The 24416-nt window shown below is 40.9% G+C and overlaps 1 protein-coding gene and 1 non-coding gene across 3 annotated transcripts in view; one reads left to right on the top strand and one right to left on the bottom strand.

The window, feature by feature from the left end:
• ESR2 (estrogen receptor 2) overlaps nt 1-24416 on the top strand; it is a 91643-nt gene that overhangs the window by 5643 nt on the left and 61584 nt on the right. Inside the window, exons 2-4 of one of the 2 annotated variants that reach the window (XM_010809436.4) lie at nt 8124-8565; nt 10148-10320; nt 17618-17734. In XM_010809436.4, the coding sequence (XP_010807738.1) occupies nt 8213-8565; nt 10148-10320; nt 17618-17734 (643 nt within the window). In that variant the 5' untranslated portion in view covers nt 8124-8212. Of the gene's footprint in view, nt 1-8123; nt 8566-10147; nt 10321-17617; nt 17735-24416 lie in introns of those variants that run through there. The other variant, NM_174051.3, reaches the window with a different exon arrangement.
• On the bottom strand, nt 6366-6469 carry LOC112448595 (U6 spliceosomal RNA). Its single transcript, XR_003036979.1, has one exon. It is a non-coding gene; the product is annotated as a U6 spliceosomal RNA (small nuclear RNA).

Raw genomic sequence — 24416 nt, 5'->3', positions numbered from 1 at the left:
AAACTTTATGGTTTTAAGAGGCCTAGTGAAAGGAAAAGATGGCCTTGGTTTTCTGATAGTTTAGTGGGTTGGCTTTTCTGAGCTACTTAAGCTGAAATGCCAAATACATTTCTTTTGGGCAATGTAAGGTTCAGATAGCATGAAAGTCAGCCCAACTTTGGCCAAAATGTTCAGAGAATGATTTTTTTTTTTGTTTAAGCAATTTAATTGGTTTTTAAAAGTTGAGTATTACATTGAAGCCTGTTTTCAAATTCTTATTTTAAAATCTACTGCTTTCCTGCTTAATTTCTTGAATATAATTTGATCTTCATTTGATGATTGAGAGTGTTGAATTTATCCTTAGGTAAGTTTACTGTGAGTAGTGTTCTGTATAAGAAATAGGCTTACCCAGAGGCTCAGCAGTAAAGAATCGGCGTGCCATGCAGGAGATGTGGGTTGGCTCCCTGAGTTGGGAAGATCCTTTGGAGAAGGAAATGGCAACCCATTCCAGTATTCTTGCCTGGGAAATCCCATGGACAGAGAGGAGTCTGGTGGGCTACAGTCCATGGGGTTGCAAATGAGATGGACATGACTTAATGACTAAATAACTGTATAAGAAAGTTGGGATACTCACCATGGTGATCGCACTAAACTTTGGATATGCTTTTTTAAAATTATTATTAAATTGTGTAAGCCGTCTTGTTTTTTTTTTTTTAAGTTTAAGAAATAAATATTTAATACTGTAAATCAACTATGTGCATGTATGCTAAGTCACTTCAGTCGTGTCCAACTCTTTGGGACTCTGTGAACTGTAACCCGCCAGGCTCCTCTGTCCGTGGAATTTTCCAGGCAAGAATACTGGAGTGGGTTGCCATTTCCTTCTCTATAGGATCTTCCAGACCCAGGGATTGAACCCGTCTCATGACTTCTGCGTTGGCAGGTGGCTTCTTTACCACTAGCGCCACCTAGGAAGCCCCAATCAGCTATACTTCAATATTGCTTCCAGAATACAATTTTTATGCATGTTACTTAACTATTTTGTTCTCAATTGTATACTGTTTAAGTTGTGTTTTAAAATACTTTAAATGTCTTTTGATTAAATAATTGGCCACATAAGATGCTCAATTCAGTTCAGTTGCTCAGTCGTGTCTGACTCTTTGAGACCCCATGAACTGCAGCACGCCAGGCCTCCCTGTCCATCACCAACTCCTGGAGTCCACACAAACCCATGTCCACTGAGTTGGTGATACCATCTAACCATCTTATCCTCTGTCATCCCCTTCTCCTCCTGCCCTCAATCTTTCCCAGCATCAGGGTCTTTTCAAATGAGTCAGCTCTTCGCATCAGGTGGCCAAAGTGTTGGAGTTTCAGTTTCAACATCAGTCCTACCAATGAACACTCAGGACTGATCTCCTTTAGGATGGACTGGTTGGATCTCCTTGCAGGCCAAGGGACTCTCAAGAGTCCTTTCCAACACCACAGTTCAAAAGCATCAATTCTTCATTCAGTAAAAGGTGCTCAGCTTTCTTTATAGGCCAACTCTCACAGATCACTTAGCAAAAATAACCCACTAAAATACAGTCACTGAGGTGCAGTATGGAAAACATAAGCACAGTGTATGTGTATGTGCAGGTCGATTGAAATGGGAGAAGTGTTTTTAGGGCAAATTGAGGGATAAAAAACCTCCTAACAATACAGTCAATTTTAGAGCTGACATCTAAAGGCTACCAGTGACCTAACTGCCAACTCCTATATTCAGTCACTTGCTCTAACAGGTCATTTCTATGGTTCTATAAATGTTTTCAAGGATCTCTATTAAAGACCTTCCTTGATAGATACAATGTGGTGTAAACATCAGTGGAATATTATTCAGCCTTAAAAAAGAAATTCTGACATGTGTGCCAACATGGGTGAACCTTGAGGACATTAGGCTTGGTGAAATAAGCCAGTCACAAAAGAACAAATACGGTATGATTCCTCGTATGTGAGGTACTAAATAGTTTAAATCTGTACAGACAGATGGAGAAGGAAATGGCAACCCACTCCAGTACTCTTGCCTGGAGAATCCCATGGATAGAGAGCCTGGCAGGGTACAGTCTGTGGGGTCACAAAGAGTCAGACGTGACTGAAGTGATTACGCACGCACACAAGCATGCATGCACATACAGACAGAAGTAGAATGCTGGTTGCCAAGGAGCTGGGGGACGGAGGAATGGGGAAGTTGTTTAACATGTGTAGAGCCTTAGTTTTGCAAGATGAAGAGTTCTAGAGATTGGTTGCATGACAAAGAGAAAGTATTTTACATTACTGAACTGTAAACTTAGAAATAGTTAAGATGGTAAACTTGATGTGTATTTTACTACAACTTTTTAAAGTTTGGAAATTGCTAGTTTTGACAATAATTCAGTTCAGTTCAGTCACTCAGTCATGTCCGACTCTTTGCAACCCCATGAATCGCAGCACACCAGGCCTCCCTGTCCATCACCAACTCCCGGAGTTCACTCAAACTCATGTCCATTGAGTCGGTGATGCCATCCAGCCATCTCATCCTCTGTCGTCCCCTTCTCCTCCTGCCCCCAATCCCTCCCAGCATCAGAGTCTCTTCCAATGAGTCAACTCTTTGCATGAGGTGGCCAAAGTATTGGAGTTTCAGCCTTAGCATCATTCCTTCCAAAGAACACCCAGGACTGATCTCCTTTAGAATGGACTGGTTGGATCTCCTTGCAGTCCAAGGGACTCTCAAGAGTCTTCTCCAACACCACAGTTCAAAAGCATCAATTCTTCGGGGCTCAGCTTTCTTCACAGTCCAACTTTCACATCCATATGTGACCACTGGACAATAATTAGCATTATGCTTTATCCTTTATATTTTCTTTTAGTAATCAGGGATTGTATACATTGACTGGGAATCTAAGTAGTTGAAATATGGAATCGTGTACTCATGATTAATAAATACACATAGATATTTTTAAAAATTTCCTTGATCTTGTATTTATCTTCAGCTACCATTCTCTCTCCGGTCCCTTGTGGTCAGTCAGTGTTGATTGGAAGTGGTAGCACCTTTGTATTAGTTCCTTATTATTTTACCTGGTCTGCCTGCCTCCTTTACTGGGGACCGTGGCTCCTTGAAGGCAGGGTGTATGTCTCTTGGGATTCCTTTAGATCCTCTGTATCTGCTTAATACCATGCCTACTGAAAGTGCTCCATCTTTCATACTCTTTACTGGCTGAAAGCATATATTTTCTACACATTTCTTCATTTTTTCCTTGTTTTTAATCTGTACCATGTGGGATCTTAGTTCCCTGACCACGGATCAAACCTGTGCTGCCTGCATTGAGAATGTGGAGTCTTAACCACTGGACTGTCAGGGAAGTTTCTTCATATTCTTTTCTTACAATAGATATTTATAGCATTGTATTGGAAGGTGAATAAAATATAGTGTGTGCTTTCAGGGAGCTTAAAACCTAATTGTATGTACTTCTTACTCTCCCACTCCACCGTTACCACTTCCAAGAAGGATTCAGTGTAGTTCTCATCTAATAGGGGTGCTAGTGTGAAAAAAGTGTTAAGGCATAGAATGCCAACCACTTCACAATGTACTTTGTGTATTTCTTATGGATGGGGCAGGTTTTCTGTAGGAAAATGAAGGAGGTTAGAGTGGAATGATGAGTTGGGGCAACATAGTGGAATGCCTTGACTGTTAGAAGAGCATGGCTTAGAAGAGGCTGGTGGGGAGCAGAGCTGCTCAGAGCTGGGTTTTTAAGAATGTTAATCTGGCCCCTCTGGGGCCCTGGAGAGAGCTAATTGGAGTCTAGGAGCAGTGAGGAACCTATTTAAGATGCACAGATAAGAAGTAGCAAGAGCTTGCTCCAATGGTGGCAAAAGACTTACTGGGGGAAAGGCATAATGGAGAGAGAAACTCATGATGACGGGTTTGATGAAAGGCAGCTGGATGAAGGGGAGAAGACAGATAACTGTAATGGGCTTTGTCATTAACACAAATAGGAAATGAGTGGCTTACGGGAGGAAAATGATGAATTTTCCCATGGATATTGTACCAGTTGGTCTTCCCAGGTGGCACTAGTGGTAAAAAAAAAACCCCGCCTGCCAATGCTAGAGACGTAAGAGGCTTGGATTCAATCTCTGGGTCAGGAAGATCCCCTGGAGGAGGGCATGGCAACCCACTCCAGCGTTCCTGCCTGGAGAATCCCATGGACAGAGGAACCTGGAGGGCTACAGTCCATAGGGTGGCAAAGAGTTGGACATGATTAGCGATTTAGCCGGAGAAGGCAATGGCACCCTTGTACTCTTGTACTCAAGGCATCCAGTACTCTTGCCTGGAAAATCCCATGGATGGAGGAGCCTGGTAGGCTGCAGTCCATGGGGTCGCTAAGAGTCGAACACGACTGAGCGACTTCACTTTCACTTTTCATGCACTGGAGAAAGAAATGGCAACCCACTCCAGTGTTCTTGTCTGGAGAATCCCAGGGACAGGGGAGCCTGGTGGGCTGCCGTCTATGGGGTTGCACAGAGTCGGACACGACTGAAGCGACTTAGCAGCAGCAGCAATTTAGCATGCATGCATGTATTGTACCATTAGCCAGTGCTCTATAACACGTTGTCATCAAGTTTAGCAGCTTAAAACAACAAACATCTCACATGGTTTCTGAGAGGAATCCAGAAGCAGTTTAGCTAGGATATTGTCCAGGGCTGCAGTCACCTGACCATTAGACTGGGGCTATAGTTCCTTACTGGCTATTGGCAAGAGGCCACTGTAGGGCTACTTGAGTGTCCTCACAATATGGCAGGTAGCTTTCCCGCAGAATGAGTGATCCAAGAGAGCAAGCCAGATAGAGGCTGCAGTGCCTTAGTCATGGAAGTGCATGCCATTCATTCTGCCATAATTTATTCTAGAAGGGCGTCACTAAATGCAGGCCATACTCAAAGGGGAGGTTAGGCACCATCTTTTGAAGGGGAGGAGTGTTAAAACTACCACAGATATATTGTTTTGATGACAAATGGAGTGAGCATTCAGAGGAAAATGTCAGGAAGAAGGAATTGGGAGCTTTAGAGAGCCAAGCTGCCTGCATATGGAGGTAGGTGCCAGCTGGAGCTGAAAATACTGAAAATGGAGAACTTCTCTAGGCAAATTTTTTAATGATCTCTCTCAACCAGTCTCATTATTAAAGGTCATTGTTCCCTTCCCCAAAGTATATTATTCCAGATATTTAAACTTTTAAGTTTTCCATTTTTAATTTCTTGTATTGTTTTGTTTTTTCTCCAAGCTTATGAAAAATCTCAGTTACAGAAAAGTTGAAAGACTAGTATAATGTCCATATATTCACTATCTGGAGTCAGTAATTATCAGCATTTTGATTTATTTGCCCACTGTATCTATCCATCTGAATATTTTTCTGAACTACTTATTGAGTGGCATTCTTTGGTAAAGAAGGGTTTCCCCCTCTATCTTGGGAAAAACTACAGGTCCTCTTAAAAAGGCAGAGTACAGGTTTAATTCTTTTCCCCTGATGACTAATTAAGAGAGTGAGGAACTGATGTGACAGTCACTTGCAACGGTAGCAGATGATTTTATTTGAACACCAGTATGGACTCGTAGTCCAAAGCATATGTAATTTTGCTGTTTATTGCCAAGTACCCATGGAAGTTGTGCCATTTTGCATTCTCACCAACAGTGTAGAAGCCAGTCCATGTTTTTTCCGTAACCTTGCCAAGAGAGTCTGTTGTAAAACATTTGAGTTTTTGGCAAACATCAGTGAGAAATGGTATTTTGGTACAGTTTGATTTGTATCTCTTTATTGAACAAAGTTGAACATCTTTTTATGTGTTTTGAGAGCCATTTGCCTTCCTTTTTGTGTGTTCTGTTTGTGTTTTTTGCCTGTTTTCCCAATGAAGTTTGGATTTTTTAAAAAATCTTAGTTTAAGAGCTCTCTCTATATACCAGAGAAATTAGCCCCTTGTTTCTAATATGAGTTGGGAGTATTTTTTTCCAGTTTGTCATTAACGTTTTGAGTTATGGTGTTTTTTTTAAAATTAGTTTTTAGTGGAATATAGTTGATTTACAAGGTTGTGTTAGTTTCTGATGCACAGCAAAGTGGATCAGGTACATAAATACACATTTACCCTTTTGAAAAATTCTATTCCCATGTAAGTCAGTACGGAGTATTGAGTAGAGTTCCCAGTGCTATACAGCAGGTTCTTATTGCTATCCATTTTATATACAGTAACGTACATACGTCAGTCCCAGTCTCCTGATTTATCCTCCCCCTTGATAACCATACGTTTTCTATGTTGTTGACTCTATTTCTGTTTTGCAAATAGATTCATTTGTACCTTTTTTTAGATTCCACATATATGTGTATCATATAAAAAATATGAAATGCTTCAGAATTTGCATGTCATGCATGCACAGGAGCCATGCTAACCTCTGTATTATTCCAGTTTTTAATATCTATGCCGCCAAAGTGAGCACTGACTTATGCCGTTTTTATGATATGCGGATATTGACTTTCATGAGTTTATGTACTTTTATGCACATCTTTTAATTGTATCTGGATTTTGAGTCATAGTTAAGGTTTCCCCTACACCCGTATTATAAGGGGATTTATCTGTGTTCTCTTCTAGTCTAACCTGTGCAGCCCCTTCTTCCTCCCCCCATTCCTGTCTTACCCCCCTCTCTTCCTCCTCCCTCTCCTTTCTCTTTCCAATTCTCTCCTAACATTTGGAGTTTATTCTGGCATACATGTCTTTTTCCAATGATTATTCTGTGTTCCAATGTTTTTGTAGCGATTTGAGACATCGCCTTTATCATATGACAAATTTCCAAAAACTTTTGACTTTTAAATTGGCTGTTTTGGGATTTTCTATTCTGTTGCATAGCAGTGTGTTTCTCTCCAGTCAGGAAAGAAACTACACAATAGGTTCAACAGGAGCAGTCTAATATAAGAATTCCCAACTGTGATGGGAGATTAAGTGTAAGATGTAAGAAACTCTATAAGGCACCCAAGAGCCGAGGTAGAGTACCCAAGGAAGGACAAACTTCGGGGGCTGGGGGTGTTCGGACCTCCTTGGAAAAGACAGTTTGGCCACTAAAATGTTCACTGGTTTACCCAGACAAAAGTGGTCTGGAGTTGCAGGTGGGGAGCAGGCAACCAGCATTTGGTAGCCTGGGCATGCCCTGGAAATCCAGTTGCCTGCCAGAGCGGAAGGCCTTCAGAGCATGCAGGTGCTGGTGATGAAGCTTGCACAAGGAACAACTTCTCTAACTCCTCAGGACATAGTCTAAATAGGTCGTTGCAGAAAGATTCTTGCCATGCCAGGGCTGCAAGTTTGCAATGGGATCTTGTTCTGGACTAGCACAGGCTCCACTGGCTGTTCTCACCCACAGTGTCAGCCTCTGCCCCTGCCAGAAATCACAGCGGCCTCTTCCTCCTGCAGTCCCTGCAGCGCCCTCTACTGAGAAAGCTTAGCACTGGGCTCAGTTTAAATGCTTAAAGGAATTCTATTGCCATAGAACATATGTATATTGAAGAGTGCATTAGAAGGTGAGAGGCAATAAATTGATCATTGACAGGTGCATTGGCCTATGTATTCCTTTTTTATCATTGGCTATTCATAATATATTTGAAGATCTGTTAATGCTAGTCATGCTTACTGATCTACCCTTTGAGGTAGGTTTTTTAAATTTTTCTGTAAGAATTTAAAAATGAATTTATCTACTTCTAGGGGGAAAAAAACTGGTTGGCATTTTTATTTAATCCTATATTTTTTAAGTTTTTTTTTTTTTCTCTCCAGAGATTGAACCCAGGCCACAGCACTGAGAGCCCAAAGTCCTAACCACTAGGCTACCAGGGAACTCCCTGTGTTTTTTAATTTTTAAAAGTATTTTATATTAAATTCTCATGGTAGAAAATTCTTATAGTTAACAACAAAAGCTTTATGGAAGTGAATGAAGAAGAAAACGAATTCCATGCCTTTTATTCCTCCCCCTCTAAGGTTGTGTGTATATTTTTCATGATGTATTTCTAGGTCCATATAAGTGTGTATGTATAATAAAAATGTGTCAACCTTTTTCACAGTATGCTTGTACCTGTAACTTAGAAATGTCTTTTCTTTTTTCTTTACAGCCATACCTGTCCATGACTCTGTGAACATTATAATGTCCTTTTGTGCCTCTTCTTACAAGGGGTTTTCCTAGCTGTTACCTACTCAAGACATGGATGTCAAAAACTCACCATCTAGCCTTAACTCTCCTGTCTCCTATAACTGCGGTCAATCCATCCTACCCCTGGAGCCAGGCCCCATCTATTTACCCTCTTCCTATGTAGAGAGCCGCCATGAATACTCAGCCGTGACATTCTATAGCCCTGCTGTGATGAATTACAGTATTCCCAATAACTCAGAAGATGGGCCTGGTCGACAGACCACAAGCCCAAATGTATTGTGGCCAACTCCTGGACACCTCTCTCCTTTAGCCATCCATTGCCAGCCGTCAGTTCTGTATGCAGAACCTCAAAAGAGTCCTTGGCGTGAAACCAGATCATTAGAACACACCTTACCTGTGAACAGGTAAATCCAGTCTTCATTCTGAATTACATTATGGCCGATATTCAGATTGCTTTATGATTTAGTGAGAAGAAAGATATATGTTATACAAGGTCTTCATTATCACATAGAGCACCTAAAACATCTGATGTTCTGAATTCTAGGATATCTATTCTGATATTCTAGTCCTTACTAAAAAGTTGAGCTTTTAGATCTGTGTTGTGGGGGAGAATTCACTTCATGACTGTCTTTGGAAAATATTTAACTTAAATCACTTCCTTCTTGATGAAGTGATTTGAGTTTCAAAAAGGAATTTTAATTTCAAGTTAGATCCTTCCTATCTTGAACTGAAATCACAGCTTAGTGTTCATGACAAATTATGTCCAAGATAAAAGTAACCATTGGTATTACAGCTTGATGAAATGCTAGACAGGTGAAAAGATAAACTTTGCTACAAATTTTTAAACAGTGAACTAAATAACATTTTATAAAGATTGACAGGAATCTAAATGTGGACTTTAGTTGAACATTCTTAAACTTTAAGTGCAAGGTAACATGATGGATTATTCGCATTCAATTTGTTATACATACACACACGTATATATTTTGTGCTAGGTGGCTTGTGGGTTCTTACTTCCCCAACCAGGGATTGAACTCAGATAGTTTTAATGATAATCATGGCTACGGAGGGCAGAGGTAGTACAGGGAGAAGCATGAGGGGGCATAACTTTACACAACAACCCAAGCACTAAGTTATAGCATATTTGACATTGAAATTTATTACTTTTGAATATCATAAAACTTTGAGAAAGCCATATTACACACTAATTTTATTTTTCTTCTTTTTTAAAGAAGTTTTTGACGGGTAAAAGAGAATATGAAAAATGTAGATAACTTTTTAAAAATAATGTCTTCTCATTCACCTTTTAAAGGAAGAAATATCTTATTTCTGAGGACAAGTTCTAAGCAGAGTTCTGTGAATATTTGGGTACAGTAAACCTCAGCATATTAAATTTATAAATCAATCATACCTCTGCCATGTCCTTTCCAAAGGAAATATGCTGTAGCAAAATTAGGAACTAGCCCGGTGTGTTCTTGGTGTCTGCAGGTGCTCCCTTGTGGGTTCTCCCTTCCTCTGTGATAAGCCCTGGCCCTCTCTCCACCCTGCATTGAACCTGCTTTCTTCAGAGCCTTCTCAAGGGACAGGCATGTGTTTATGCTCTCCCCCTCTCCCCTTCTCTTCTCCTTTGCTCTCCCCTTTTCCCCACTGTTCCCACCCAGACTTGATGTGGTCACTGATTATAGAGATGTACACCCTGATGGCTACAGCTAGTTCTCCATGGTAACCAGTGTTCATTTGCACTACGTGGATGGGTGTAAACTCACCTATCCACTTTCAGACACCAGCGATCCCGACAAGGCGACTCTTAATAGATCTGATATCAGTAACAAAGGTTTTGCTTGATCAGATCTCTTGGAATATATTTGTTATGAAGCCTGGAGGGCAAAGAGATACATGAGGCAATGTTCATGCTGTTCCTTTTTCTAGAAAGGGCTTGTTTTACCATCAATGTTCTTTTACAGTGAATGTTCTCTTTGCCCCTAGGGAGACATTGAAAAGGAAGGCTAGTGGGAGCAGTTGTGCCAGCCCTGCTACTAGTCCAAGTTCAAAGAGGGATGCCCACTTCTGTGCTGTCTGCAGTGATTATGCGTCGGGATATCACTATGGAGTCTGGTCGTGTGAAGGATGTAAGGCCTTTTTTAAAAGAAGTATTCAAGGTACAAGAGTGTTGTTAGCTGCTTTTTTTGTTTTCCACTTTGCTTTTAAACAATTTTGCAGATGACCTGGCAGAAATTTCACCTTTGTTTGCCCTGCGTGGTACACAGAGTACTTGATGAGTGTTTCAGAGGATCATGTGTCTTTGGGGGTGGGGGGAATTGTTTCAAGTATAGAGTACTTTATCTTTCACACAGATCTGTACCCCAAAACCCAAATGGATCTTGTACCACCATCACCTGTTGCTATCTTCCTAGGAGAGAACATCTTATAACCTTTGTGAAGGTTGGAAAAAATGTGTGCCCATTAGGAACTGCAAAGATTGTTTCTTCCTTTGACTTGTGTTTAATATCTAGCATACGTAACAGTTGAGATGGTGGGCTGGCTCCTGAGGAAGAGAGAATATATTTTATGCAGTCAGTAGCTCAACTAGTGGAACCTCCTTCACAATCCCATTTTCTGGTCTGAGTTTAGACTGTTTCCCTACCCTTCTCCAAATTTCTGTTAGGCTGGCTTTTTGTTTCTGTCATTTTGTTAAATCATCTCTTTAATCAATTTCAGATTGTACGCACCTGGTTTCGAGGCCAGTCAGCCCCTTGCCACACGTTTCCTTGCTGGTCCTAATTTGCTGCAGGCACTTTCTTGCTTGCTTGTGCTCTCAGCTGTCTCTCTACCCCGATAACCCCTCCCTTGTCAGCCCTCCTTCCAGGCAGTGGCCTGTGTTCCCATCTCAGAGCTCCCTTCCCTTTTCTGCCAAAGCCTTGTTCTTAACCGGTTAAGGAAAGCTACCTTAAAGCAATTCATAGTGTGCAAGTGGTAAACAGCAATTTATTGAGTTAATTCACCCAATGAAACTCTAGATTGACAGCATTTTACCTCAAGCAGAGAAGCTGATGTAATCTAGAGGGAGATGAGGGGTGGAATGTTAGTAGATAAGGAATCACCTTCCTCTGAGTCCCTGGGAAATTCACCCTTCATAGATGAGCACCTCGGAGAAGGCGATGGCACCCCACTCCAGTACTCTTGCCTGGAAAATCCCATGGATGGAGGAGCCTGGTAGGCTGCAGTCCATGGGGTCGCTAAGAGTTGAACACGACTGAGCGACTTCACTTTCACTTTTCACTTTCATGCATTGGAGAAGGCAGTGGAAACCCATTCCAGTGTTCTTGCCTGGAGAATCCCAGGGACGGGGGAGTCTGGTGGGCTGCCGTCTATGCGGTTGCACAGAGTCAGACACGACTGAAGCGACTTAGCAGCAGCAGCAGCAGCAGCAGCAGCAGCAGATTGGCACCTGTTTGTCCTCAACCCTCCATTTAGTAGCTCTGTGACTTGATGTCCTGGCCTGGTTTCCTCATCTGTGAAATGGAGGTAGTTATTCAAAAACTGAAATGTGAACATATTTGTAAAATGTAGTTATGTGAAATGTAGTTATGTGAAAAATATTTGGTCAATTATAAACACTGCAAGAGTAGAACTACTTGCAAATTCAAGTTATTCTAATTTTTCTTTTAACTCTTTTGTTTTCAAATGTCGGCGTCTTTTCTTTCTGCCTGTGTTGTTTCTCTTCTAATCCTAACCTCATTTAAACCCATCTCCTCTAAAATCTTCATAGTTAGGTGGATGAGGGCCTCTGCCATTTCCAAGCTCCTTTGCTTGTCAAAAGGAAAAACAACACAAATAAAGGAAGCTGATGTCATCAAATATTATCAAAACGTAAATCATGTTTGGCTATTTTTTTCTTTTATATACACAGAACTTTTCTGCATTTAACATTTTCAGTGCTTAAATTTTTTTTGGTTATCATTGTACTAGTAGATTATCAGGCCAGGTTCAGTTTATTGTGATATATGATAAGAACAATTTAGATTTTCTGAAATTCAGAACCAAACTCTTGATATGATGACAATTCCCTACTTTGTTGAAGTTCTAGAATTTTATATTCTAAAGGAAGTTTTGATCCAAAAAACACTAACTACATCCTTAAAAGAAAGAATTTTTCTTATTTGCTCCTTGGGAAAAAATCTCTGTATGGACTATATTTCATGAACCCTGAGACTGCAGCTGATAACAATAAGTTTACTGCGCTTTCCCCACATCATTCCTTCCTAATGCATCAGCAAAGGAGCTGTCAGGAAAGGGAGAAGGAAGGTCATATCCTAAAAGTGCAGATGGTAATGTTAGTGCTCTTACAATTGCTGAATGCCTAATTGATTATTTCTTTAGACTCTGCCTATTTTTGGTACCCTCTGGTATAAATGCATTGCAGTAACTCAAAACAACTACTCAATTTTTTGGGTATGTCGAATGGAATGAGAATCAAATATATTTTCATAAATTGAAAAAGAATAAAACAGATTCTTTTGGGCTTCCCTGGTGGCTCAGCTGGTAAGGAATCCGCCTGTAATATGGGAGACCTGGGTTCGATCCCTGAGTTGGGTAGATCCCCTGGAGAAGGGAACAGCCACCCGTACCTGTATTCTGGCCTGGAGAATTCTGTGGACTGTACAGTACATGGGGTCACAAAGAGTCGGACATGACTGAGCAACTTTCACTTCACTTTGTTTTATTAAATAAATCCATTTTCACTGATTTAAAAAATATAGGACCTTTTTTTTGTTTGAGATATAATTTACATACAACAAAATTCCTCTATTTTAATTTTATAGTTTTTTTTTGGTCTTTTTGCAAAGCCATGAGGCATGTGGGATCCTAGTTCCCCATCAGAAATTGAACCCACGCTTCCTGCAGTGGAAGAGTGGAGTCTTAACCACTGGGCCACCAGGGAAGACACAAATTTTACAGTTTTATGAATTTTGAAAATATATGTAGTCATGTAACCAACACTGTAATTAAGATACGGAACATTGCTATAACCTCAAAATATTCCTTCATACCCATTGCAGCCAATTTCACCCAAGCTTCCCAGGCTCTGGTGACCCTTGATCTATTTTCTATCCTTACAATTTTGCCTTTTCTAGAATGTCATATAATTGCGTCTTAAAGTTTGTAACCATTTGCATATGGCTTCTTTCACTTATGATGCTTTTAAGATTTATCTGTGTTGTTGGATGTATTAGTAGTTCATTCCATTTTTTTTTTTTTTTACTAATATTCCAGTAAGTGTACCCCATTTTGTTTATTTGTTCTTTTTTTTGGTCACATTGCAAGGTTTGTGGGATCTTAGTTCTCTGATCAGGGATAGAACTCTGGGAGGGAAGTGTGGAGTCCTAACCACTGAACCACCAGGGAATTACATGTTTATTTGTTCATTTGAATTGTTTCTAGTTCTATGCTATTTTGAATAAAACTGCTGTGAACATTTATGCATATCTCTCTGTTTAGACATTTCTTTTTGTTTCTTTTGGGTAAATACTTATGAGTAAAATTGCTACTTGTATGATAAGCTCCGTATGTGGCGCTAGGGGTAAAGAATCTGTCTACCAATGCAGGAAATGTAAGAGATGTGAGTTTGATCCTTGCGTCAGGAAGATCCCCTGGAGGAGGGATTGGCAGCCCACTCCAGAATTCTTGCCTGGAGAATCGATGGACGAGAATCCTGGTGAGCTACAGTCCGTGGGGTCGCAAAGAGTCAGATATGGGTAGCCTTTCCCTTCTCCAGGGGATCTTCCACCCAGGGATCGAACTCAGGTATTCTGCATTGCAGGCACATTCTTTACTGTCTGAGCAACAAAGGAAGCCCACACATTCATATGCATTCATTTCTTCAACAAACTATAATTGAGTACTTTGTATGGATTCAGTTCAGTCACCCAGTCATGTCTGACTCTTTGTGACCCCATGGAGTGCAGCAAGCCAGGCCTCCCTGTAAAGCTTTATATCTTAAAGAATTAGCTTCATGATTTGCCTTGAATTTTGCTTTGCATCTTTCTTAGTTCTGTTCATATAGAGTAGTATGCTTCTCAGACTCTTGCACAGAGCAATAAAACCATTTTAATATGTGCAGTGTTTGCTGCAGTTCAAGGAGGACTTTTTTCTTTTTGCCAGAAATGAAGTGAATTACTATCACCTTCTTGCACACGGCATTCTCTAGGCTATTGTCTTCATATTATTGTGTTTTCCAATCCTTTTTTAAAAAATTAAAATGCTTTTTTACAACAAACTCTGAGACCAACCACTCAGTTGAGTTCAGTCGCTCAGTTGTGTCCGACTCTTTGTGACCCCATGAACCGCAGCACGCCAGATCTCCCTGTCGATCACCAACTCCCGGAGTCCACCCAAACCCATATCCATTGAGTCAGTGATGCCATCCAACCATATTATCCTCTGTTGTCCCCTTCTCCTCCTGCCTCCAATCTTTCCCAGCATCAGGGTCTTTTTCAGTGAGTCAGCTCTTCACATCAGGTGGCCAAAGTATAGGAGTTTCAGCTTCAACATCAGTCCTTCCAATGAACACCCAGAACTGATCTCCTTTAGGATGGACTGGTTGGATCTCCTTGCAGTCCAAGGGACTCTCAAGAGTCTTCTGCAACACCACAGTTCAAAAGCATCAATTCTTTGGCACTTAGCCTTTTTCACATTCCAACTCTCACATCCATACATGACCACTGGAAAAACCATAGCCTTGACTAGATGGACCTTTGTTGACAAAGAAATGTCTCTACTTTTCAGTATGCTGTCTAGGTTGGTCATAACTTTCCTTCCAAGGAGTAAGCGTCTTTTAATTTCATGGCTGCAGTCACCATCTGCAGTGATTTTGAAGCCCAGAAAAATAAAGTCTGACACTGTTTCCACTGTTTCCCCATCTATTTCCCATGAAGTGATGGGACCAGATGCCATGATCTTCGTTTTCTGAATGTTGAGCTTTAAGCCAACTTTTTCACTCTCCTCTTTCACTTCATCAGGAGGCTTTATAGTTCCTCTTCACTTTCTGCCATAAGGGTGGTGTCATCTGCATATCTGAGGTTATTGATATTTTTCCCAGCAATCTTGATTCCAGCTTGTGCTTCCTCCAGTCCAGCGTTTCTCATGATGTACTCTGCATGTAAGTTAAATAAGCAGGGTGACAATATACAGCCTTGACGTACTTATTTTCCTATTTGGAGCCAGTCTGTTGTTCCATGTCCAGTTCTAACTGTTGCTTCCTGACCTGCATACAGGTTTCTCAAGAGGTAGGTCAGGTGGTCTGGTATTCCCATCTCCTTCAGAATTTTCCACAGTTTATTGTGATCCACACAGTCAAAGGCTTTGGAATAGTCAATAAAGCAGAAATAGATGTTTTTCTGGAACTCTCTTGCTTTTTCCATAATCCATGGATGTTGGCAATTTGATCTCTGGTTCCTCTGCCTTTTCTAGGGCCTGGGGCAGCTCTTCTCGGCTGTGCGTGTGCGCCATTGCAGCTACTGTGACCAACCTCTAGTTGTTCTTTAAATGCTTATTGTTGTAAACCTCATTATAAAATCAGTGAGAATAACATCATGTACAGTTCTTTGAGGCTTTAGAAGATATGTAAAAGATTACTTCTGCTATGGGAAATACTGTGGGATTACATTTACCTTCAAACTATAAAGCATTATATTCGAAACTACAATAGAAAGTCTCTGATTAGAAATACATTTTGGTTTTTAAAATTTATTTTTGAATATAAGTGAGGATAAAACCAATAACAAGATAATTATCTGTCCCTTAAAATGTTTTATGGTGGTGGTAGTTTAGTTGCAAGTCATGTCTGACTGTTGGGACCCCATGGACTGTAGCCCGCCAGGCTCCTCTTTCCATGGGAATTTCCAGGCAAGAATACTGGAGTGGATTGCCATTTCCTTCTCCAGAGGATCTTCCTGACCCAGAAATTGAACCTGGGTCTCCTGTTTTGCAGGCAGATTCTTTACCGACTGAGCTATGAGGGAATTGCCATAAACATAAACATAAAACATAAATAAAAATGTTTTATATATATATAATGTATCTATTATAAGTGACTGTGTTAGTTAGGTTACATTATATGGCAAATGGTGATGGGATCGCCTCTTGTGGTTATGTGAGACTCCATCATAGCAGCCTGGGGAGAGGAGTGGAGTCAGAGATGCACTCCTTCTACCCTGGAGGAAAGCAGACATCCTGTTGTCAAGTGCTTCTGGGCAAGTGCCTCTAGGAGCTAGGAGCAGTGTCCAGACTATAGCTAGCAAGAAAATGGGGACCTCAGTCCTACAACTGCAAGGAATTAATTCTATCAATAACCTGAATGAGCTTGGAAGAGGACCCTGAACCTCAGATGAGGCCACAGCCCTGTCAACACGTTGGTTGAAGCTTTGTTGGGACCCTGAGTAAATTTTCCTTGAACTGTCTACTCATGGGAACGATGAGATAATAAATTTGTTTTATTTTAAGCTTTTAAAGGAATTTATTATGCAAAATGAAAAAGCAGTAACTTTAAGATTATTGAACTGAGCTTAAGTGTTTTCATTTGTAAAATCGGGATCATAGCTCTTTATAGGGAAGTTATATGAGTAAATGAGGTGCTCATGGAAAGAACCTGGAAATCAGTAGGAGGTCAGAAATGTTGATGGGTCAGGCTAAGAAGACATTGCTTCCTGTACACGGCCAGGATGGAGGGGCACTTGAGAGAGTGGTTTTTGCATCTCTCAGGTGCCTTTGCTGGTACCTAAGCCAACTCAGGACATGGCTGGCAAGTCACAAACAACTGAAGTTCAATTTATGTTTTGTTGAACACATGTTACTGGAATCTGGAGTCTACCTGAAAGGAGAGAGGATTATAAAATTTCATTATGTTTCAATCAGGGAACTATGTCTTTTTGAAGAGGTCTTTAAAATCTGGTGATTATCAAGTGGTACTTCTTTTTTTCCTTGTTTAGTTTGCTGATTTTTTATATTCTCTTATTGACCAGTTTAGTTCTCTTAGCTATGAATTCCCACTAAAAAGTCATGTTAAATCCCAAAGAACAATGTATGCAAAAGAGTACAAGGAGTTTAGTTTGCTGACCTGACACCAAGTACTACTCTTGAGGAATTTTGTGACTTTGACCAAATCAATTTCAGGTGATTGTCTCACTTTCCACGTCCAAAGAAGAGTATTTCTTAGTGTATCTCTTGAGAATTCTAAAAACATGCAGAGAATAGTCTACTGGTCAAGATGTAGGATATCAAAATATTCCTAGATTTCTTTTACTCACTAACGAGGCACTGATGAGGTTACACTTGGTTTTTATACCTGTTCCTGTATCTAGAAGCTGTTTTCCTATTTCTCAGCTGCGTGGCTTTAGCTGTGTTGTTGACCAGAAAAGATTGTAACAATAAACTTCCTTTTTTTTTGCTCTGTTGTAGGACATAATGATTATATTTGTCCAGCTACAAATCAGTGTACCATAGATAAGAACCGACGTAAAAGCTGTCAGGCCTGTCGACTTCGGAAGTGCTATGAGGTTGGAATGGTGAAGTGTGGTGAGTGTTCCCGTCCCCTTCTGTGGTATGTGGGACATGCTGAGAGCCAGGTCAAACTGGGGACAGTTTGAGGACCTGAAGACATGGAGTCTGGGTGAGAGGAGATTTAAGGCGCGGTAATTATCTTCAAGTGTTTGCATGCTGTCCCATGGCAGGGGCATTGACTTATTCTCTGTAACTGTGGAAGACAGAGCTGGGGTGAACAGAAACAAGTTGCAGGAGGCAGATTTGGGCCCAGCATAAGGAAGAACTTTCTACAGGTCAAATGGTCTGACATCGGAATAGGCTGCTGCATGAATTAGAGAACTCTAGCCACTGAAGTGCTCAGATGGGCTGGATCACCATCTGCCTGAGGCCTTGAAAAGTCCCAGGATGAAGTTCTGGTACATGTTAACAGTTAAAGCTGGGACAAGAAGGTAGACTACATTGTGGGTTACTGGGATGACTCATGCCTGTCACTCCATTAACTTTCTAGAACTGGAAAAAATATATATGCAGGAGTCAGAAACATGATAGACCTATGGAAAGCACATAGAGCATGAATTTTGTTCTAAGATGGTACGTGTGCATATATATGTGTATACACACATGTATACATGCTTGAACAGACAAAGGGAAATGGGAACACTAGTGTAACAACTGACAATGATGCTTACAATCTGCTTCCTCCAGCCAGCTAACTCAATTCATGTGTCCGTACACATTTGCTTGTTTGTATGCACTCATGTCAACTCTGCCTAAACTTTTCTTATTCTTCTGCCAGCCAGTATTTTAGCAGTAGTTTGGTGTAATTTCTCTCTTTGTAACTTTTTGAAAATATATTTTTTTAAGTCCTCTCTTTTCTGATAATCTCTTAGTAGCTCTGCCCTCAAACATTCTTTGTCCCTTCCTCTAGTTCAGAATTACAGCAGAAGTTCTTTTAATTAGTTCTCTGGCTTCCTAAAATCACTGATGTTCTCCATTTCCTCTGTAAAACATCCTGCCAATGATCTCCCAGTGGGTATTGGTTACTTTCATAAATGCCACTTCAGTTATATCCTTATCAGTAACCACTAACTTCTTCCCAACCTGTTTCTACTCATTGTAATTGTTAAGTTATATAATTTAAAATTTATGCAAACATATGAAATATGAGTAGGAAAAGATAGTTCTGTGAAAGCTTTGAGTAAAATGTGAAGAACTAACAGCTGTTGGGTTAGGTATGGGTAAGATTGCCAAAGCCTTTGACTGTGTGGATCACAATAAACCGTGGAAAATTCTGAAAGAGATGGGAATACCAGACCACCTGATCTGCCTCTTGAGAAACCTATATACAGATCAGGAAGAAACAGTTAGAACTGGACTTGGAACAACAGACTGGCTCCAAATAGGAAAAGGAGTATTTCAAGGCTGTATATTGTCACCCTGCTTATTTAACTTACATGCAGAGTACATCATGAGAAACGCTGGACTGGAAGAAGCACAAGCTGGAATCAGGATTGCCGGGAGAAATATCAATAACCTCAGATATGCAGATGACACCACCCTTATGGCAGAAAGTGAAGAGGAACTAAAAAGCCTCTTGATGAAAGTGAAAGAGGAGAGTGAAAAAGTTGGCTTAAAGCTCAACATTCAGAAAACAAAGATCATGGCATTGGGTCCCATCACTTCATGGGAAATAGATGGGGAAACAGTGGAAACAGTGTCAGACTATTTTTCTGGGCTCCAAAATCACTGCAGATGGTGACTTCAGCCATGTAACTAAAAGACGCTTACTCCTTGGAAGGAAAGTTATGACCAACCTAGATAGCATATTCAAAAGCAGAGACATTACTTTGTCAACAAAGGACCGTCTAGTCAAGGCTATAGTTTTACTAGTGGTTATGTATGGATATGCGGAGAAGGCAATGGCACCCCACTCCAGTACTCTTGCCTGGAAAATCCCATGGATGGAGGAGCCTGGTAGGCTGCAGTCCATGGGGTCGCTGAGGGTCGGACACGACTGAGTGACTTCACTTTCACTTTTCACTTTCATGCATTGGAGAAGGAAATGGCAACCTACTCTAGTGTTCTTGCCTGGAGAATCCCAGGGACGGGGGAGCCTGGTGGGCTGCTGTCTATGGGGTCGCACAGAGTCGGACACGACTGAAGTGATTCAGCAGCAGCAGCATGTATGGATATGAGAGTTGGACTGTGAAGAGAGCTGAGCACTGAAGAATTGATGCTTTTGAAGTGTGGTGTTGGAGAAGACTCTTGAGAGTCCCTTGGACTGCAAGGAGATCCAACCAGTCCATTCTAAAGATCAGTCCTGGGTGTTCATTGGAAGGACTGATGTTGAAGCTGAAACTCCAGTACTTTGGCCACCTCATGCAAAGAGTTGACTCATTGGAAAACACCCTGATGCTGGGAGGGATTGGGGGCAGGAGGAGACAGGGGGACGACAGAGGATGAGATGGCTGGATGGCATCACCTACTCGATAGACATGAGTTTGAGTGAACTCTGGGAGTTGGTGATGGACAGGGAGGCCTGGTGTGCTGCGCTTCATGGGGTCGCAAAGAGTCAGACACAACTGAGCGACTAAACTGGAACTGGATGGGTAAGATTAGGGCAAAATCATCATAAACCTAGAAAGAGTCTGCATTCAGAGTGCTTTATGAGTTTCTAAGTTCTTGCTCTGTTTTAAGAAAGCTGAAACTGAAAATCTAGAGACAGCGTAACTTGTGACTTAAATTGGCAGAAGTGTTTAAAGAGAAATCCCTTGGCCTTCTAACTAAAGACTGCAAATAAATATATAATGTTTTAAGTAAAACAGTATTTTAAATTGCATATTTTAAATAAATGATTTCTAATATGATCTTAGGAAAAGAATGTTTTCAATGTGCTAGGATCTGTTAGTGGCTGTGGTTCTCTTGGTTTGGGACTGGGGCAGTAGCACATCCACTCCACCTGTAGGGGGCAGTATATGTGGTGAGAGGAACAGGAGGACTGAATCCCTGCATAGATGAAATCTCATTTTTTTGGTCTTATCAGTTCAGTTCAGTTCAGTCGCTCAGTGTCCGACCCTTTGCAACCCCATGAATCGCAGCACGCCAGGCCTCCCTGTCCATCACCAACTCCCAGAGTTCACTCAGACTCACGTCCATCGAGTCGGTGATGCCATCCAGCCATCTCATCCTCTGTCATCCCCTGCTCCTCCTGCCCCCAATCCCTCCCAGCATCAGAGTCTTTTCCAATGAGTCAACTCTTTGCATGAGGTGGCCAAAGTACTGGAGTTTCAGCTTTAGCATCAGTCCTTCCAAAGAAATCCCAGGGCTGATCTCCTTCAGAATGGACTGGTTGGATCTCCTTGCAGTCCAAGGGACTCTCAAGAGTCTTCTGCAACACCATAGTTCAAAAGCATCAATTCTTCGGCACTCAGCTTTCTTCACAGTCCAACTCTCACATCCATACATGACCACTGGAAAAACCATAGCCTTGACTAGACGGACCTTTGTTGGCAAAGTAATGTCTCTGCTTTTGAATACGCTATCTAGGTTGGTCATAACTTTTCTTCCAAAGAGTAAGCGTCTTTTAATTTCGTGGCTGCAGTCACTGTCTGTAGTGATTTTGGAGCCCAGAAAAATAAAGTCTGACGCTGTTTCCACTGTTTCCCCATCTATTTCCCATGAAGTGATGGGACCAGATGCCATGATCTTTGTTTTCTGAATGTTGAGCTTTAAGCCAACTTTTTTCACTCTCCTCTTTCACCTTCATCAAGAGGCTTTTTAGTTCCTCTTCACTTTCTGCCATAAGGGTGGTGTCATCTGCATATCTGAAGTTTTTGATATTTCTCCCGGCAATCTTGATTCCAGCTTGTGTTTCTTCCAGCCCAGCGTTTCTCATGATGTACTCTGCATGTAAGTTAAATAAGCAGGGTAACAATAGACAGCCTTGACGTACTCCTTTTCCTATTTGGAACCAGTCTGTTGTTCCATATCCAGTTCTAACTGTTGCTTCCTGACCTGCATACACATTTCTCAAGAGGCAGGTCAGGTGGTCTGGTATTCCCATCTCTTTCAGAATTTTCCACAGTTTATTGTGATCCACACAAAGGCTTTGGCATAGTCAATAAAGCAGAAATAGATGTTTTTCTGGAACTCTCTTGCTTTTTCCATGGTCCAGCAGATGTTGGCAATTTGGTCTCTGGTTCCTCTGCCTTTTCTAAAACCAGCTTGAACGTCTGGAAGTTCACAGTTCACATATTGCTGAAGCCTGGCTTGGAGAATTTTGAGCATTACTTTACTAGCGTGTGAGATGAGTGCAATTGTGCGGTAGTTTGAGCATTCTTTGGCATTGCCTTTCTTTGTGTTTGGAATGAAAACTGACCTTTTCCAGTCCTGTGGCCACTGCTGAGTTTCCAAATTTGCTGGCATTAGAGTGCAGCACTTTCACAGCATCATCTTTCAGGATGTGAAATAGCTCAACTGGAATTCCCTCACCTCCACTAGCTTTGTTCGTAGTGATGGTTTCTAAGGCCCACTTGACTTCACATTCCAGGATATCTGGCTCTAGGTCAGTGATCACACCATCGTGATTATCTGGGTCGTGAAGATCTTTTTTGTACAGTTCTTCTGTGTATTCTTGCCACCTCTTAATATCTTCTGCTTCTGCTAGGTCCATACCATTTCTGTTCTTTATCGAGCCCATCTGTGAGTGAAATGTTCCCTTGGTATCTCTAATTCTCTCGAAGAGATCTCTAGTCTTTGTCTCATCACTTCTTGCTACCTGTGACAGTGCTTAAATGACCTAACCTTTCTGGCCCTTGTTTTCCTTATCTCTGAAGCAGAGATATCTGCTTCACTGAGTTTTGTGAGGAATAAAGACCTAGCACAGTTTGTGGTGTTGAATATTACTTTCCCGTCCTTTTTCTCATTCTCTCGTTGAAAAACACATCTAAGTTGGGAGCACCAGAGTTCATGGATATACCTAAAATTTTCCTGGAAAAGGTCACTGAATTTGACCAAAAAGTCACCGGATAGAGCTAAGAAAAAGATTTGCATTACCTTTGGAGATTACAGAAGAAATGAGATGGGTTGATGTGCAAACAGATGGGTATTTTGGCCCTTTACTGACCATGAGGAAAGACCATTAGGAGTGAATTTCATTAGCTGTGGCTTTTCTCCTTTTCCAGCCCTCTTGTCTGCCCTCCTGAGAAAATCCTTCATCTAGATTCTTCCTTCTATCTAATCTCAGAGGATTAGGGTTTCTCCCTGTATTCTAGATCCTCCTGCGTAATTCCACTTCCTCCTTTCATTCAGAAATCCTTTCCCTTCAGTCAGCACCTTTTTCTGCTTCATTTCCAATCTTGTCCTTTCCGCTGAAGCATTAATAAGGTTGTTTAAATGGTAGAAGGATACCCACCCAGGCTAGCTTCAGAGGAAAAGCTTCATTATAAGAATACACTGCAATGCAAGCAGCCACCAAACTGATCTGAATAACTGTATATCTGATCTGTAGCCTTCTGTTGGGACAACAGCTCAGCATCTTTTGATGCCATCTCTTTATTTGCCTGCTGTATAGATACTTGAAAGTGATTTGTTGGGGAGGTGATATAAAATAGTAGCTAAAAGCACCAGCTCCGGATTCAGACCACTGATTGGGTTTTGGTCCTGCTTCTGCTATTTTCTAGCTTTTCTACCTTGAGCAAGTCACTTGAGCTGTTGTGCCTGGATCCTCCCCTGTATGTTGAAGATAGTAATACCACGTGTCCTCTCAGGCAGTTGTCAGAAAGGGATAAGCTATGTACAGTAATATACAAAGCCTGGCACATAGAAGCTTCCAGTCTATGATAGCTGCTGTGATCATCATTTACCATTGTTGTTGTTGTCAGCTTGTTTTTGCTGGGACACTTTCTAATATGGAGCGCTCCTATTTGGTAGTTTCTCATTAAGCTCACTCAGGCACACTGAGTGACTCTGCCTAGATTACAGTGTCATAGCCATAACCCTGGGAATGTCCTTGGTACAGAAATGTGAGTTCTTTGTCAGTGGCTTTATTTTTTGACCTTCTCAATTTCATTTTATTCTGGTTTATAGAATACAACTTGATTTACCTTAGGAGCTCTATCGATAGATTCTAAGGGCTTTATTTTATTGATCCTAACTTAGAACAGGGTCTAGTACATGGAACTTTGTTGGGGAAATTTGGTCAAATAAATTTGAATGTTGGGATTCAAAACCTTTCACTTTGTATGGAGTCTGTTTTGTAAACTCCTTATCCTCATGTTCTCCACAGAAGAGAAATGTGTGATTAGAAAGATACTCTCTTAAGCAATACATTTTATCCCATTTTACCCTGAAAGTATAATTTATCTTTAATAATAATTATAAATATATAAATTATATAACTATATAATAATAGTTCTCTATGTGATTACTAGTAAAATAAATTACATTCTAGGCTTTTAATTCTTTTCTTATTTTGTTCGATTCAGTTATTCCTAGATGAATAGAGCCCTTCTTTCTACTGTAATTAGCCAAGGATAAGAGAAATTCAGATAAATTTTCTTGGAAGTAAATAAATTTGCTCATACCGCCTAACTCATATTTCCCTTTATAAATGTGGACAATTGAATTTAGTGAACAAAGGCAATGGTGGGAGTATAGAAAGTAGGCATTCTGATTTTAAGTTTTAGATTTTTTTTTTTAGGGAAAATTTATATAA

The sequence above is a fragment of the Bos taurus genome, chromosome 10 (assembly GCF_002263795.3).
Source record: "Bos taurus isolate L1 Dominette 01449 registration number 42190680 breed Hereford chromosome 10, ARS-UCD2.0, whole genome shotgun sequence".
Taxonomy (NCBI): Eukaryota; Metazoa; Chordata; class Mammalia; order Artiodactyla; family Bovidae; genus Bos; species Bos taurus.
This window is presented reverse-complemented; position numbering and strand designations above follow the sequence as displayed.